Genomic DNA, 17033 nt, shown 5'->3' with positions numbered 1-17033 from the left:
CTTTAAGACATTAGGGTGTTTGTTTTTTAACTTTTTGTTGAAAGCAATTTGCTTTCAAACTTTAAAATGTTTATTTTTCCATTTGTTTTTATAACTTATTATAAACTTTTTTGTTAAATAAAAGAAGTCAAAACATTTAGGTGATGTTTGTTTTTTTTTTTTCTTTTTTACTTAATTCTAAATAAAAACTTAATGCTTAATAGTGTTAAATATTTGGTTGTTTGTTTTTGTAGTATTTTATTTTTATTAAGTATTAAAAAGTAAAGAAAAACCAATATGTTATTTTTTCTATTTAGAAAAAGCTAATTTTTTTTTTCTATTCGGTAAAAAGTTCATAAAAAAATAGAAAAACAAACAATCTAAATTTTAAAAACAAATTACTTTCAACAAAAGGTAAAAAAAAACAAACACCCTCTTAGTTTTTTTTAAATGAAAAAAAACAATATATTGATTTTTTTTTTACTTTTTAATATTTAATAAAAATAAAATATTATAAAAATAAATACTTTAATACTTAATACTATTAAACAAAGGAGTTCCAGGAATAAGATTTAAGGTTTATTACATAACCATCCAAATATTAATTATTTTTTACAAAATAAAAACTAGGCTACATCGTAAAAAATGAATTTATATTCATAGTTTTTATTGAAAGCATTTAGTGAAATTAGCAAACCACATCGGGAAAATACGGCAGTTCATGATTCCATCTCAAAATGATTTAGCTCTCACCAAGACGACACCGTTTTGACAGTGGAATCCATCAACTGGCCATCCGTTCCCACGTCCTTGGTCTCACTGCACGTCAGACCCACCCAACTAATCATATTACTTAGAATAAATTAAATTAAATTAAAAAAAAATTTAAAAATGTTGTGTACTTGTAATTCTTCAGATTTCCATGCCTGGAACTGCCAAAATCGTACTTTCTTTGACAGAAAAGTGTTCTCACGGCCTCACCTGCTTTCCCGTTTTTCCGGCCTTTTTTATTTTTCATTTTTTGCTTACTTTTTTGGGAATCCCAAAAGGTTGACGCCCTGTTTGGTAACCTTTTGCCGCCTTCCCACTTCCAGTCTCTCACCCAATATTAAATAACGTTGAAAATTATAAGTTAGGAAAAATGATTGACTTCATAATTCATATTTTAATTTTCAATAAAAAATATTAAAAAAATAAAAAAATCCAACTTTTTTGTTATTTACAACGAAAATTATTTAAAATTCTCCTTTTTTATTTAAGTCATATAATTATTATAAAAAACAATTCTAAAATATAGTTTTAAAAAACAATTTTTAAATATTATTATATAATATTTTATAAAATAACAGTTTATTTAGATTTGAAATACTTATAATTTATTTTTAAAAATAATTTTTATATCAAATATTTTATTTTTAATCATTTTATATATTTATATAATTATTTTTAAAATAGTCCTTAAAAATAATTAAAAAATATCGTTTGAAAATACTTTATCTTTTTCTTAAAAATAAAAAATAAGAAATAGGTTTTAATTATTAGAAATGTTTTCTTGCTTTTTATCTTGGAGAACAAAAACCGTTCCGCAAGCAATTGCCAAACATTCCCTAATATTTTATTTCCAAGATTCACATGCTAAAGCCAATTACTATTTTACCCTTCGTTTTTTGAATAAAATCTTTTATGTTAATTGTAATTAAATAGGAGTAAAGGGTAGCCAAAATGAAGATCAAAAACTCAAATTAAAAGGATGGATAACGAGAGTGAATACTCAAAGTTCTTGCTTTTAGGGTTTTTCTGGAGTGTTTTTGAATTTGAAGCGGTATTTATTTATTTTTTCATTTTAATTTTGTAATTTCAGTTCCTACAATTTCCCTAAATTGACCAATTTAAAAATTTTTTTTTTAGGGTGTTGTGGATTCAGAGCGGTTTTTACAGATTGTAATGGAAGCTTACATCCTAAAATGATCATTTTTTTTTAATTATTTATATATTTTTTTTATATTTGTTTATTTTTTTAGAAGAATATTCTGTGAAGTTGCTTTCACAGGATTCTGTAATTGTCCCCCCACTTTTTTTTCTTTCTTTTTTAATTCTTTTTGACTTACAGCCTACTCAGGACTCAAGCAATGGTCCGTTCAAAAATCAACTTTTTATTCAAATTAATTTTAATTTTTATTTCCCCTATCCTTTTTCTTTAATATAATGCATATTCTCTATCTTTTTCCAGATTTTTTATTATTAGTTATATTAAAATATTGGGTTTTTTTTTTTTAAATTTTTTTAAAGAATTTTTTTCAGGTCCAGTCTAATCTTCGTAGTGTATGGTTGCTGAGAAAATGGATGAAAATAAAACAAAATTCTGATTCATCTTCTTTTCCTAAATTTTCTCGGCAACCAAGCAGAGAATTATCTTCTTTTGCATTACTAATACTACTGTTAGTTTTCATTTTTGCATGTTAATCATTTGGGGTTGCTCAACTTTTTGAACTCTCTCAGTCTCTTGTGGTACTTCTCTTTAAAGCAAATGATTGTAGTTTTTTAGTTGTTGTGAATCTGTGGCTTAGGGTTTATGCATTTTGGTTTTCATTTGCTTCCAGCAGTTTTTATTTCTGCATTTTTTGTTTGAATTTTGAAGATTAATTGAAGACTTGGAATAAAGTAAAATCCTTGGTTAATTTCCATCTTTCTCGTTCTTGAATGACAATCTTGAAATGTGCTTGACAATTTTCTGATACTGTTTTTCAGGGCCCATTTCTCTTGAGTTCGCCTTTGCAGGCTCACAACTTCCTCTGAAAGCCCAAAAGGTATGTAGTTTCTTTGGTTACTTTTGGCCCTGTACCAATGCCTCTTTCTGTTTTCTCATTACAAAAGCTTGTGTATTTCCCTGTGAATGGTATTTACTATTTACCCTCTAAGGACATTTTCTTTAATAGCTTGCTGTTGTATGCAGAGTACTCAGATGACAAAGGTGTTTGTAAATAAATTCAAGACCAATGAACTTGTCTTTATCATAAATTATATCTTTAGGTGGAACATTAATGGATGATTCTTGTTCTTCCTAATGGTCATCTAGAATCGGTTGTTCGGTCTTTGTGCGTTTTGGTTCTTTACTAGGGTTAAAAAAAAATACTCTGCAGTGATTGAACAATCGAAGAAAGTTCCTCAATGCAATAAAGCACTCAATGAGGACCTCGAATTCGAGGTGCTGATGAGAACATATTAAAGTAACAAAAGGAGGTGGTCCCTATATCACCCATCAAAATGTAAATGAATGTAGACTTAAAAGAGTATCGATTTAGCTTTGCCTCCATCAGACTGCCATTCAAGCAGGCCAAAGATTTTGAACTGCTGAATTGAAATCTTAAATCTTTTTCAAACTACTACACCCACCTAGTTATAATTTCTCAAGTTTGCAATCCATTTATAGAAATTGTTCTCACAGTTGAGGCTTATTGGACCCAGTGTAGGCAAAAGATTGAAGTGGTACATACCTTCATCTTCGCTTGAAGTGGATATCAATTTCTGGCTTTTGAACATTGTTCTCAATGGCAAAGTCGATTGGCTGGTTGATCCAAAATTTTTATTAGACATTACCCAGAGTAATTTAAAGGTTTAAGTTTTCTAGATCAAAGTTCGATAAACAATGTTTGATAAAATCATGCACAAAATTCAAGAAATCCTCTATGCTACCTAATCTCTAAATGAAAAATCATTGATCAAAATTAATAATTGGAAAAATACCTCTTAATGAAGCAACCTCCTTGATAAGATTGTGATTCAAGTCGCCTCTAGTGTCGGCAGGAAATGCATGAAATTATGAATGGTATAATCAGTTACGTTGGGGCTCTGATCAACAGCCGCTCAGGTCTTGATGTTGATGGATTTTTCTAATCTTATTTTCCTAATTTCTTCTTCACCATTTTCTGTGATGAGCTCCTTGGTGCTATGGGCTACTCTGAATCTTGCTTTGCTAAGTGTCACAGTGATTCATTGTGAAACTGCAACTTTTGGGACCTCTGTGAGAAAGGGTTCTTTCGATACAAGGTTTTTTACGTTTAAGGTTCTGGAGGGAAGTAAACAAAGTCATGCTGTATACAAGTCACATGAGTCATGACCGAGTTGTTTGAATGTGCTCATGGCTTTTTACTAATTAAATGTTTGTTTGTTTTGTGCTCATTCCATTGTCTCAATTGGAAAATGTAGCATTATTTGACTAATCAAAACTTTCAAGATAGTACTACTTCACCTGTGTGTCTATGTACAATAAGGGGAATTAGATTATAGTTGAGATTTGTTGTAATAATATTTCCTAAATAGAAAGGAATTTGGAACTCTTATTTTAGGTAATTGGAATACTAAGTGGAATTTGTGATGTGGAAAATTTTGGCTTCTCTCCTGTACTATGGAGGTTCAGCACTTCACCTATCATTGCCAATTCAGCCCATGGGTCCACCTGATCGTGGTCTATGTTGACATAGCATCAGCAAGGTATGGATGGGGTGCTCAACCTTTTGTTTTATGTCAGGGGTTTTGTTTGTAATTTGTCAGAGCAAGTAGGGTTTCTCAGTTTTTTATCCTCTTATTCCTATGTTGTTTGGAGTTATGCATTTCAGTTGAACTATTTATCTACAATTAGTTTTCTTCTGGAGTCTTTAGATCCCACCTCGAAATAGAGGCAGCCCATTGTGTTTTTACTTTAAATTGGCAATGATTGCAGAATTGTGTAGTCAAGGTTTAACACTTTATAGAACTGCATTTTATTTGCTATGAAAAAATACTGAATTATTTCAACTTTCACGGGTTGCTTAGAGGACCCTTCTTATTTCCTTGGAAGACATTAATATCTTCACTTATTTGATTAAATTTGAGTAATAGGGATGCGCATTTTTCAGAAGCTAGTGAGGGTTGAACTATTATTTGCTTGACAAGACTGTTCTTTGCCATCTGCTTTTCACATGCTCACTCTTCACAACTGCGCAACAGTACCTATTAAAAAAAAAAAGAAGAACTGTGCAGCAGGTGTTGCTTGGATTTATCTAGGTTTTATTTGGGCATCACATGCAAATTATTTCACTAAATTGTATGTTTGTGAATGAATGAAGTAGTCTCATCCTAATGAAGTAGCCCTTTAGTTCTTTAAAAGTAGTAACTCTCTTGAAGTCAAACAAAAACAAAGGCTTCTTCTTTAGTGGTGTCATCTATATATATTTTGCTTTGCTCAGTCTCCCAATGGCCGAGGTTTCTTCTCATAGTGTTGCAGATCACAATAGATGTTTTTGCATCTCATGCTTATCATGCACTTCTGGGAGAATGCAGGTACCATTTCAGAAGCTGGAGTGAAGGGGCTGACCACACACTGAATTTTGGAAAATCCTTTAGGATCTATGATGCCGTCACGCAAGGTTAAAATTCCAAAGGCAAAAATTTTGAAGGCCTGCAATTCAATGAAAGCAATGGGCATTGCTGAAGAACTTGTAAGGCCAGTTCTCAATGATCTTGCAAATTTATATGACAACAACTGGGCACTTATTGAAGATGAAAATTATAGAGTTCTTATAGATGCCATTTTTGAGCAGCAGGAAGTTAAGGTGCATCCTTTTGTTTTGTGTTACTTATTGTGTTCTTTATATCGGTGCGGTTTTTAATTTTTTCAAAGATTTTTAGTCATAATAATTCTTATTATTTTATTGCTCTCATCTACAGGCCAATGAAAGGGAAATATGAGAAACTGATCTTCTTGTGCACTTAATTTGAGTCTGTGATTCTGTTCAAGCCTTTTTATATTTTGTTAGTAATTCCCTTTTTTTTTTTACCAGGGTACAAAATCTAAGGCAAGAGAGGAAGAAGCGTCTTTAGATGATGAGTCAGAAGACTCTGAACTGCCTCTGAAAAGATTGTGCTCAAGACAGCAAAAAGATGCTCTGGTGGCAATGGTTGACTCGGTTGCAGGTTTTGGTGGAACTCCATCAAGAAGTTCACAAGAATTGCCTCAATTTCATTGGAGGAAGAACAGAGTCGGGTCAACTCAACATTTTGAAGGAGATGAACTAGTTAAGTTAGTGCCTCTTTTACCACCAGAAGGTGTCAGTAACAAGTACCCGGAGACTCATCCAATCCTAAGAGAAAAAGAACCATCTCAAGCATGCCTTAAGGACCAAAGAGGTCGATCTGATCCTCTTTTTCCTCGTACACAAGTGCAAGACAAAGGAAAGAAGCCAATTCATCCTCGACTTGGTCAAATAGAGAATAGATTAAATTATGAAAAGGAAACACATATTGAGTGCTTTAAAGTGCCAAAGATTGAGCCTGACTGTGTTAATTCTCCCACAGAAGATGCAGTTAATAAGTGTCATAATGCCCCTTCAATTGTGCCTAAAAATAAAACATTCACCAATGACAACTTGCAACTTGCGGTTCCTCTTGTTGTGATCCATCCAGGTACGACTCTATTTTTCTTGTCCTGCAACAATGGCGATTTCAATTATTGACCTTGAAAAGATTCAAAAAATTGTTTTTGAAAGATGTGGAAATTATATTTAAAAAGATAAAGTTGTTTATGCCACTCAACATTCTCTCTCAACCAGCACCACCATTAACAACAATGAACTAATAACCATATATGGATTCCATTTTTTCCCTCTAATGTAGATGGCAACTGACTGATGAACTTCATTTTAAAGTCCTTTCTTGGTTAAGTTACACCCTGAACCAGATGCAGTACATTCAAACATAAGTAACGATAAGACTGGCTTAAGCTTATGTCTGTCATGTTTATCACAAGACCTAATTTTATGCATTGGTTCTATTACAGTCTGGCAGTTCGACACAGGAAGCACCAAACACAAATATGCTTTGGTTCTTATTGAATATTTAACTTTAATGGGTCTTTTCTGGTTGATAAACCTTTTTTTTTCTGTAGCTTCTCCCAGTCTAAAAATTGAAGATGGTCCTTCAAGTGGAAATTGCTCTCACTCTAAAGAAGATGAGCACAAAGTCCATGAATCCAACTATTTTGATGTAGCAGATGAAGGTATAATGTTTAGATTCCAAATATTTGAATGTTGTACTTCAATGAATGCATAGCTCTGTCTCAAGTATCTGTTCTTGTTTAATTATGTGAAGATGGTCCTTCAACTAAAAACTTATTCTAATCTTCTAGCAAATGCTTCTGGAGAGGATCAAGCCGATGGTGTATCTGATTCATCACAATTTGATATTGCTTCCTCTCCCAATGGCGAGGTGAAAATTTCCCTCATCCTCAACACTTCTCAGCAATCTGGTTGTCACATTCCAAATTTAGATGCAGTTTCAAAAGCACTGGAGGATAAGTGCCGTGGCACGTATGGAATTACAGAACCTAGTTTCTCAGTGATGAAATTGATGCAAGAATTCTGTGAGTACTTCTTAGCAATGGGTGCTGATTCTACCGATGACGAAAAGTTAAAGACCATGGAAACATCATCAACACTTGATATATTAAAGGAACCTGCAGCACAAGATGTGCTTGGCAGAGGTGATCATAAAGGCAAGTTTTGCATTCCATCAAGTTCTTCAAACGGATCTGTCAAATGTCAGAATCTTGTTGAAGTGGGTCAAAAAATTCCGAGATCTATATACATGAATGGTTTGGATGTTCTTCGTTGCACTTTAACTTCAAATAAGGTTAACAAAAGCTACATTGAAAGGGATGAGAATTTAAAGGTATTGAGAGGCCCAGAATCTTTGAATTCATGTGGTATAGTGGCTGTTCAGAAGCATTGTTCCTCTGTTGACACAATGAAACCCCTTCAATATTTTGATGACATAACCAAAGGTGAAGAAATGGTAAAGATCTCCTTGGTAAATGAAACCAGCTCCCAACTTCCTCCCAACTTTTTCTACATTCCACAGAACATAGTTTTCCAAAAAGCATATGTGAATTTTGCGCTTGCTCGTATATCAGATGAAGATTGTTGTTCAAATTGTTTTGGGGATTGTACATCATTAGCCATACCTTGTGCATGTGCCCGTGAAAGTGGGGGTGAATTTGCTTACCAACAAGGAGGACTTGTTAAGGAAAAGTTTCTAGAGGAATGTATCTCTATGAATCGTGACCCTCAAAACCATCGCCTTTTTTATTGCAAAAATTGCCCGCTAGAAAGGTCTAGGAATGAAAACACATCTAATCCATGCAAAGGCCATTTAGTGAGAAAGTTCATAAAAGAGTGCTGGTGTAAATGTGGATGCAGTAAGAAGTGTGGAAACCGGGTTGTTCAGCGTGGTATAACAGTGAATTTGCAGGTCAGACTTCGTTATTGGTATTTCAAAAAATGTGCTTGATATACTTAGCTGTGATATCCTGGAATTAAGAATTTATCTTGGTAGATAATCAATCATAAATCCCTGTAAGTCCTTAAAGTAAGGCACTTGTGTGATTTGCCAAAGGTCATTCAGTGGTACTTTTATGTTTCAGGTATTTTTGACTCCTGAAGGGAAAGGTTGGGGTCTCCGAACTCTGGAGAACTTGCCAAAAGGTGCTTTTGTTTGTGAATATGTGGGAGAAATAGTAACCAACACAGAATTATATGAGCGAAATTTGCGAAGCACCGGTAAGGAGCGACATACATACCCAGTGCTGCTAGATGCAGATTGGGGTTCAGAGGGAGTCTTAAAGGATGAAGAAGCCCTCTGTTTGGATGCAACATTTTATGGTAATGTTGCAAGATTTATTAATCACAGGTATTTCTTGAACATCCATTTACATGTGCACGTTTGCGTTTTAAGCTTTTAGTCAATGCTTTTCCATTTGTGTTGCTTGAGAAGATTTTGTAAACAAATGCCGGTTTTAACCTTTTTATTATTTTCATCAGTTTTCTTATGGTCTTTGGATTGTTTAATTCTCTTTCTCCTCTTCTACTTTCTTTTGGATTGTGAAAGGAAAAATGAATTCATCGTCTCTTCTTCAGACAATTTTTTGTATATCTGATCATCTGCACATATTATTTTACTAGATGTTTTGATGCCAACTTGGTTGAGATCCCAGTAGAAGTGGAGACCCCAGATCATCACTATTATCATGTATGGTCTCTAACAAAAATGATTTACTTAATGTTGGAGGCAATCCATGGAGTTGTGAATCTATGAGTTTTCTTCTGTTCTTCTTATGCAGCTTGCCTTTTTTACAACAAGAAAGGTCGATGCTTTGGAAGAGCTGACTTGGGTAAGTAGGCTCTTTCTGTTTCTGCTGTATATATGGTAAATTGATATGGAATTTATTTGATGTTGAAGGCAATACCAATACATAGATTATTATTATTATCTATCTGTTTCAAGATTGCAGAGGATGGGGTTTTGTTGTTCCTATTTAAGCCATGATTTTCTGGTCAACTTGATTGAACTTTGAGGCAAGTGTATTATTTTGAAAGTGGTTATGAACTCTGGAGAGTCGCAAAGCACCCGTATCTCCAAATTACGTTACATATGTAATCGCAGTGCATTACATTTGTTTATCAGTACATCTTTAAACATAAATGTATCATGCATACTTACATATATTGTATTTTAAACATAATCTAGACAAACTAGGTGAACAACAACCAATTGTTCGGGCCTGAACTGCGCCTGGTTTAGGTTTAGATGATTATCTTTTGTGCAAACTGCATTTAATCCAAGTATAAGTTTCCTGCCTGTTATCTCATGGTTGTATGAAACTGGCGTTTTAGTTCTGTGGAAGTTTGTGTAGAAACATTAAGCATCCTTATTCGATAAAAAATGGTTCAAGCTTGACTGTGGTGTGTATGTAATCCACTGCAGGACTATGGCATTGACTTTGATGACCATAATCATCCAGTGAAGGCATTCCGATGTTGCTGTGGAAGCAAAGGCTGCCGAGACACAAGGAATTCAAAGAGACATGGTGTTAAAAGGCGAAAGATGGAGATGAAGGCGTAGGCCTCATAACATGAAGTGTAAGTATCTTAATTCATTGAAAGCATAAAATGGATTGTAGAATGTTGAGAGAAGTATCCCAGTGATTAATTATCATCAAACTCGTGAATGTTTGTGCAGTAACTAGATGGAGCTGGTGAATTTTGAGATGACCAACTAACGTGGGGCGCAATGGGAGCTGTGGGGATTAAGGTGTGGGCAATGGATTTTGGTGTTGAGTTTGGTTTGAACTCACCCCTTTTAAGGAAGGGTCCTTGTTCACTGATCAGTCTGTGATTTCCATACATTATGCATCTTTGTTTGTATCTTTCGGAATCCGAATTGTCATAATTTAACAGTAACAAGAGAATGAAAGAACAATTGCAAACAATGATTTAGCACGTGGGAATAAACATTTTTTTTGTTTCTCATCCATTCCTATGTTGGGATAATTTAATGGACAATGAGAATGGAATCAAGATTAATTTTAAGGGAAATAAAACATTTTGATTGCATAGTACAAGTTATTTTTGAAAAAAAAAAATTAAAAAATTAAAAAACCAAAAACTTTTTAGAATAAGTTATTTTTAAAAATAATTTTTTATTTTGATTTTATAAAAAGCAAATTGTTAATTAAATTTATATAATATAAAATAAAATAAACTAAAGTCTTATTAAAAATAAAATTTTTTTATAATTACAAATAAATTAAAAATAGTTTTTAATAAAATGTGAATAATAATATTTTGATATAATCATAAATTATATATATATATATATATATATATATATATATATATATATATATATATATATATTTTATAAATATTATAAAATATGAATATTAACATTTTATAAAAACATAATTGATTTAGAAATAATAATTGTTAATACTATTTTAAAAAAAAATATTAAATTTATTACTTTGTTTTAAAAAAAATGTTCCTCAATAACAACAACCAAACAATGACATTAATTTTTTAAAAATATTTTTGTTTTTAAATTACAAGCCTAAATAGGTTTTTATTATTTAGAAAAAAAAACTCTCAAATATATGTATTTTTAAAATAAAAATTTATTTAAAACTATTTATAATGTGAGAGTTTTTTCAAAGCATGGATTAATCACATTAGGAGGAAGTACGAAGACTCATGGTGGAGAGTTTGACCTAAATAGACTAAAATTTGGTACCTAATGAATGAAAAGCCATCTATGTTTGTATAAAATATTCCATTTTTTTGGGTAGCACAATCCAGGCCCACACCCACAAGGCCACAAACCAACCGGCTTGGGCCTTTTCTGGAGCGGATCACAAAGTTGACAAAGACCCGACCCACTAAAGAACGGGCTGACCAACAGGACCCTGACCGTGAATACCATTATGGCATTATGGTAAAAGATGAAGGGTATATATGGGAATTCAGTTGAGGACAAACCCTAGACGCTCAACGTCGCCACCTATATATATATAGCACAAAAACCCCTAACCCTTCTCTGTTTTCACTTCCGCAGGCCAAGATGTCGAAGCGAGGTAGTCTCTTTTTCTTTAACCTAGGGCTTTCATCTCTGATCGGTTTGATTTCTTAGAAAATAAACTAAGAATCTTACTGATTCATTGCTTTTCTCTTATCATTTCTCGAGTCCTCGACTAGATTTAGGTTTTTTTTTTTTTCTTTTTCTTTTACTTCACATCGTTTTCGAAGTAACCAAACACCGGTTAGTAGGAAATGTTTCAATTTTCTCGTTATTTTTCGGGATCGCAGCGAGGTCGTGGAGGATCGGCCGGAAACAAGTTCCGGATGTCGCTGGGTCTTCCAGTGGCAGCGACGGTGAACTGTGCCGATAACACCGGGGCGAAGAACCTTTACATCATATCGGTGAAGGGGATCAAAGGTCGCCTGAACAGGTTGCCTTCGGCTTGTGTGGGCGATATGGTGATGGCTACTGTCAAGAAAGGGAAGCCTGATCTCCGGAAGAAGGTCATGCCCGCCGTCATCGTCCGGCAACGCAAGCCGTGGCGCCGAAAGGATGGCGTCTTCATGTACTTTGAAGGTACTTATTCTCGCTATGGTATTGTTAAAGAACTTGGTGTTGTCATCCATTTTCTGTGATTGCTGTTTGAAATTGAAAGGTTAAAATTTAACCCTGAGGGTAGCTCAGTTGGTCCGGCCTTGGGTTTGTTCCTCAACAGTTCGAGTCCCCTCAGGGCCACTGGAGGTTTAACAGGGCCCCGTCGGAAAAAGTTAAATTTTTTTTTTTTTTGAAAGTTTCTTAAAATGATCTGATGTTGTGCATGCTATGTTGAAATTATTCTCTTGCCCGGTTCGCTGAAGGACGTGCAGAGTTCACTCTTTGGATTAAAATAATGTTCTCTTTTGTGATTTAATGCATTCTTGCTTACTATGAAGGTCTCCTTTTGGATTAATTCATCCTGCTTGCTTAGAGGCCCTCCTTGTGTCTGAATTCATCCTTGTTAAGTTATTCTCTCTCACCCTTTATGCAGCACAATTTGTTAAAGTTGTTGTATTCTTGGTTATGTGGCATGGAGGGCTTTTTCCTCTATTTCCACCTACATTTGCCTTTTGCTTCCTTTGCAATTTCCAGGCAGCACAAGAACGTAATTTTAGTGTTGTCGTTGTCTTATAGAAGGGCTATTAAATTAACTGCCACTATCAGGCAGAATCCTGTGTTTTTGTGAAGTGGAAATATTAACACTGAATTTTTCATGACATAAGTTGTAAGCTATAATAATCCCATTTCACCAGACATAAGTCAGGTAGCTACCTTTATATCAGTGGTTGATACAGTTACGAGTCTGGAAAATTAACAGTGTCCATCGTTACAGATGGGCCGGAACTTTTCTAGCTCATCTGCTCCATTTGGGCCCTACAAGTTATATTGAATCATTGTAGAAAGTTCAGATGGTTTTACTCTTACTGCATTTTTATATTATCTGTTTTAACCTCATGAGGGAAGAAAACACTCCCATCATTTGAAGTGGAATGTTTTTCCCCTCAAATGGAACCCTTCTCTGTATGGTAGAGAAAAATGCATCCTACTTCACATTCAACAGTATTACTATGAATTTCTGTTGAATGCTTCAGACTCTGATCACATTTGTAGTGCCTGGTATTATTTCACTCTATGAAATTAATAGATATGTTGTAAATTTCTTTTAGATGTCATGAAGCCACGATTTTAGCTTGAAACTTGGTAATACCCTTTTACTGGCTGGTTTTTGTGCTGCACTTTCCAGTGTTGTCATCTTCAAGCACAATATTTTTTTTTTCAAAAAAGGATTCTTGGTCCTCACATATATGATTGTTTTACTACAACATGCCAATATTTGTTCCCTCCCTAGCTTTAATCTAGATGTTACGTGTTTCAAGTGCATGGTCAACTGTTTTTGCTATTTTATTTTTCTCATGGTTCTATGCATGAGATATTTGCTAAAAAATTCATACATCAGTCATACCAACTGTTTTTACTTCCTCTTCAATTTCCATTAAAGTAGCTTTTTATGGTTTCTTGTTCAATGGATTGTGGCTGTGGTGGTAGGGGGGTGTGTGTATGTATATGTAATATTAATCTTCTTTTTTGTATTGAAATTGTATTTGTTGTTAATTGGTTGGCTACTGTTCTAAGATCTCTGCTGTGTGAATTGGTTGAATTTGCAGACAATGCTGGTGTCATCGTGAACCCAAAGGGAGAAATGAAAGGTATGGTTAAGCGTATGAAATTGTTACTTTTAAAGGCATCTGTACTGGTGGTACCGAGAACAGAACCCTTTCAAAAGTCAAAATTGATGGCCTCAATGTTAAACTGAAATCATAAAATCAGACATTAATTTCTCTCTGCCTCTATCCTGGAAAACTAATATGCCCTGCCGTTTCTTTCAATATCCTACCTTACCTTTGTTGTAAAGAAAACTTTGCATACATTATTATGATATTGGAAATGGTTAATATTTTTCTTACTTTTTGTTGGTTGGTGATTTTTAGGTTCGGCTATCACTGGTCCAATTGGTAAGGAGTGTGCTGATTTGTGGCCCAGGATTGCCAGCGCAGCAAATGCCATTGTTTAAGAACTTTGATTACCGTACATTTTGATTAATTTGGTTGGGATGTTGCTTTATTTTTAAATTTTGTTAGGAAAACAGGAAAGTACTTTGTTTCAAAGAGTTTGGTTTAAGGTGTACTATGGTTGAATGAGTTATGTTTTCGATAACACCACAGCCTATGTGATTTCTCTGCGATTCTGGTTTATTTTGTTATTTTCTTGGCAAATCGGGGTTATGTGGATTGTATGATCAAGTTATATGTTTGATAGTCTGCATTGCTTTGATGGATATGCTGCGTCTGTGGTTTATAAGTTTTGTCTTGCCCTTTGTGTAGCGGTTTGGCGATGAGAAATTCAAATTCTCTCCCGGTTTGTCATGGAAAACATTGAGAAAGTTGTTAAAGATGATATGTATTATTGAAGTATTTTATTTTATAAAAAGAGACGAAATTTGGAAACCGATGTGATTTAAATAGAGCCTTTCAAAGTGGAATATGCAGATAAATTCGTGTGGACCATGATTATCAATTTGGATCGTTTAAAGTTTAATGCAGATACTGTTGATTCCAGATCATCAGAAGAAATTTAGGGAAATCATTGAGAATTATTCTATAGAAATTGTGTTTTTATAACTGTTATTGCAAAAATATTTTTAAGTAGAGATGAATTTTTTGAGAACCGTTTTTAGGAGGTGCAGGATGGTAGAGATGCATAGATGTGTTGGCGACTAATTTCATTCCCTTCTCACGCTTTAAAGGCGAGCGTACGGGTATTAGGGTACGTGACTTGAATTTTTCCTCTCTTTCCCATGTGAGAAACAAACTCTTATACAATTAAATTCCGTGCATCTAGCACCAACCCATTTCAAAACTTTAGCTGCTCAATTACACTATTTATTAATTATTGTGATATGGGTTCCGTCACAAGACTGATTATTCATATGGGATATAGAGATGGTTATGTGAAGCCACCGTCTGCACATCTACACAAGTGGTTCTGACATGTGAGATGGCCTCCCATGTGTGTGTATGTGTGTAGGGAGGACCCTCTCTGCACCTACCTATTATTATTACACCATAATTTTTTGTGATATGAAACTAGAAAGAGCATGTTCTGATCAAACCCAGCGTTGCTTCAGCCTTCAGCTCATCTTTCCCTCGTACCCCATTTGCGCCTTGGCACAATACTCGAACAGACTACCATCAAAAACACGTCTCACGGCCTCTTTGGACAGGAAACCTTCCTCATCTCTTGCCAGAACATACAGAAGTCCCCACTCCAGCTTGCTTGCAATCCTGCAATCCACGCTCAACGAACAAAAAATTAGCACCCGAGTTATAATTCTGAATATTAAAATTGAGCATCAGGCCCTGAAACAAACCCGCCAAAGAAGTCGAAGGCCGCCCGATTCCCCTCAGTCATGTTCCAGAGCTCTCCCAACGTCAACTTCTCAGGCACAGTCTGGGCATACTTGCTAAAGATGTTCTCTAGATTCACAGGCATGTACCTGCAACTCAATTGGAAAAGAAGGGTACAATAGATTGAACTCTCCTCGAGTATATATAGTACCTGTTCCATACTACACCCAATAGTGCTTACCTTCCTTCAGTGTCATAAGTTCCGGAGTCACTCCCATGCTTGGATTTGTGTATGTTGTGTATGTAGATAGGAAGAAAAGGAGAAGGGATCCACCCCTAGAAAGATAATATAGGGTGTACATGATAGTCAGAAACAATAACTCAATGCTCAAAAATGGATTCAAGCTCGGTTTCAAATTCAGTTTCTGAGTTAAATTGTTGCATGTACGTGTAGTTGGTAAGATTGCCATGATGATTAGCTTACAGGGAGAGTGGTGTAACTCAATGCTCCGTTGATCACAATCGCCATAATAAGTGAGGCAATCGTGTTAAAACCAACAGCACGCAGGCCTGTTTCCAAGACGCACAAAAGAAAAAATTAAGTAGAGACGATGGATCCAAATTAAAGGTGTAGTTTTGAAAGTGAGATGGTACCGATATAGGTCTCCCAAGGGTAAACGATCCCATTGTCGTCTTGGTCAAAGAAGGCTACATGTTGCTGGAGGACGCTCATATTGTAATTCTTATGACCCGGTGTTCCATTTGGATGCCCCGCATCAGGAGCAGCCAAAGCTCTTGCCATATCTGATTCATTCATACATATATATAGATTAGTCCAAAGCCAAACCAAATTAATTGATCGATGCTTTAACTCATCAAGCCATCAAAGTATTTTAGGATTCCACATGCCAAATATAGCAGACCAACATGCACTTCTTCCAACACTCCATCATAAAAAACCATGGGCTTTCCAAGAGTGAATAAGCAAAATTAATAACATAAATAAATAAAAGAGAGGATGATGAAGAGGCAGGGAGGAACATACAAGGCTTGGGAAGATAGGATTCCAAATCAGTCTTGACCTTTCTCTCGAAAGTAACAGGGGCACACTCGGCCACTGTAGCCAATGCATCAACCTCCACCCCCGTCGCCATCTCTTTCTCTCTTAGCCTCTTCTTCTTCTCTTCTTCTTCTTCGATCTCCAGCTCTCTTATCTCTCCAAGACTCTTCTCTCCTCACGTTTTGCTTATGGTTATATGGTAACGCCTCCTGCCAGGCCTGGCAAAAGTGAAAAAGAAGCCAAAGGTGCTCCGTGGCAAGTCCAAGCCCTGCATGCAGGAGTGGTGGCCTCATCTTCTGACACTTGGCCTCCCTTTCACATGCATTAGCTTCTACTCTTCCACTTGCTCTTTGCTTTGCTCTTTCTCACAATTTTAAGCCTCATCTCCTACGCTTTCACTTCTCTTGTTAGCCAAATCCTGCTTTTATTTTATTTTTTTATTATTTTAATACTATTTTTTCATTTCTTTATATCTTTATCCTTATATTATAAAATTCAGAATACAGTTTTTGTTGTAACTTTTATTCATTTTTTTATATCTTTCTTTGTTTTCAATTATTTACCAAACTACCATTAGCTTTTGTTTAACGCAACACAAAGAATGACATTGCTATGTTTACACACAACTCTAACCTTCTTGCCTCACACCAAGAATCGATGCCTCTTCT

The 17033-nt window shown here is 34.8% G+C and overlaps 3 protein-coding genes across 5 annotated transcripts; 2 read left to right on the top strand and 1 right to left on the bottom strand.

The window, feature by feature from the left end:
• Nucleotides 1-1722: 1722 nt before the first annotated feature.
• Nucleotides 1723-10279, top strand: LOC117914653 (probable inactive histone-lysine N-methyltransferase SUVR2). Of its 3 annotated transcripts, XM_034830076.1 has the most exons (11): nt 1723-1801; nt 2728-2786; nt 5299-5570; nt 5799-6420; nt 6902-7012; nt 7142-8262; nt 8435-8700; nt 8973-9039; nt 9131-9181; nt 9775-9929; nt 10030-10279. In XM_034830076.1, exons 3-10 carry the CDS (start codon nt 5367-5369, stop codon nt 9910-9912), a joined length of 2580 nt encoding a protein of 859 aa, XP_034685967.1. In that variant the 5' UTR covers nt 1723-1801; nt 2728-2786; nt 5299-5366; the 3' UTR covers nt 9913-9929; nt 10030-10279. The 3 variants fall into 3 exon arrangements, with proteins under 3 accessions (XP_034685967.1, XP_034685968.1, XP_034685969.1); XM_034830077.1 differs by lacking the exon at nt 1723-1801 and having other exon boundaries at nt 2630-2786; XM_034830078.1 differs by lacking the exons at nt 1723-1801; nt 2728-2786 and adding an exon at nt 4416-4470.
• A 1065-nt stretch (nt 10280-11344) lies between these two features.
• LOC117914656 (60S ribosomal protein L23) lies at nt 11345-14236 on the top strand. The gene is made up of 4 exons (XM_034830080.1): nt 11345-11419; nt 11656-11940; nt 13566-13607; nt 13890-14236. The coding sequence occupies exons 1-4, from the start codon at nt 11407-11409 to the stop codon at nt 13970-13972; spliced, it is 423 nt and encodes a 140-aa protein (XP_034685971.1). The 5' UTR covers nt 11345-11406; the 3' UTR covers nt 13973-14236.
• A 573-nt stretch (nt 14237-14809) lies between these two features.
• LOC117914655 (peroxygenase-like) lies at nt 14810-16480 on the bottom strand. Its single transcript, XM_034830079.1, has 6 exons — nt 16351-16480; nt 15960-16109; nt 15790-15875; nt 15547-15641; nt 15329-15454; nt 14810-15242 (listed from the first exon to the last, which is right to left on the bottom strand). The coding sequence occupies exons 1-6, from the start codon at nt 16457-16459 to the stop codon at nt 15089-15091; spliced, it is 720 nt and encodes a 239-aa protein (XP_034685970.1). The 5' UTR covers nt 16460-16480; the 3' UTR covers nt 14810-15088.
• Between the last annotated feature and the right edge of the window lie 553 nt (nt 16481-17033).

This window comes from Vitis riparia, chromosome 5 (assembly GCF_004353265.1).
Source record: "Vitis riparia cultivar Riparia Gloire de Montpellier isolate 1030 chromosome 5, EGFV_Vit.rip_1.0, whole genome shotgun sequence".
NCBI lineage: Eukaryota > Viridiplantae > Streptophyta > Magnoliopsida > Vitales > Vitaceae > Vitis > Vitis riparia.
Note: the sequence above shows the minus strand (reverse complement) of the source record. Positions and strands in the feature narration are given on the sequence as shown.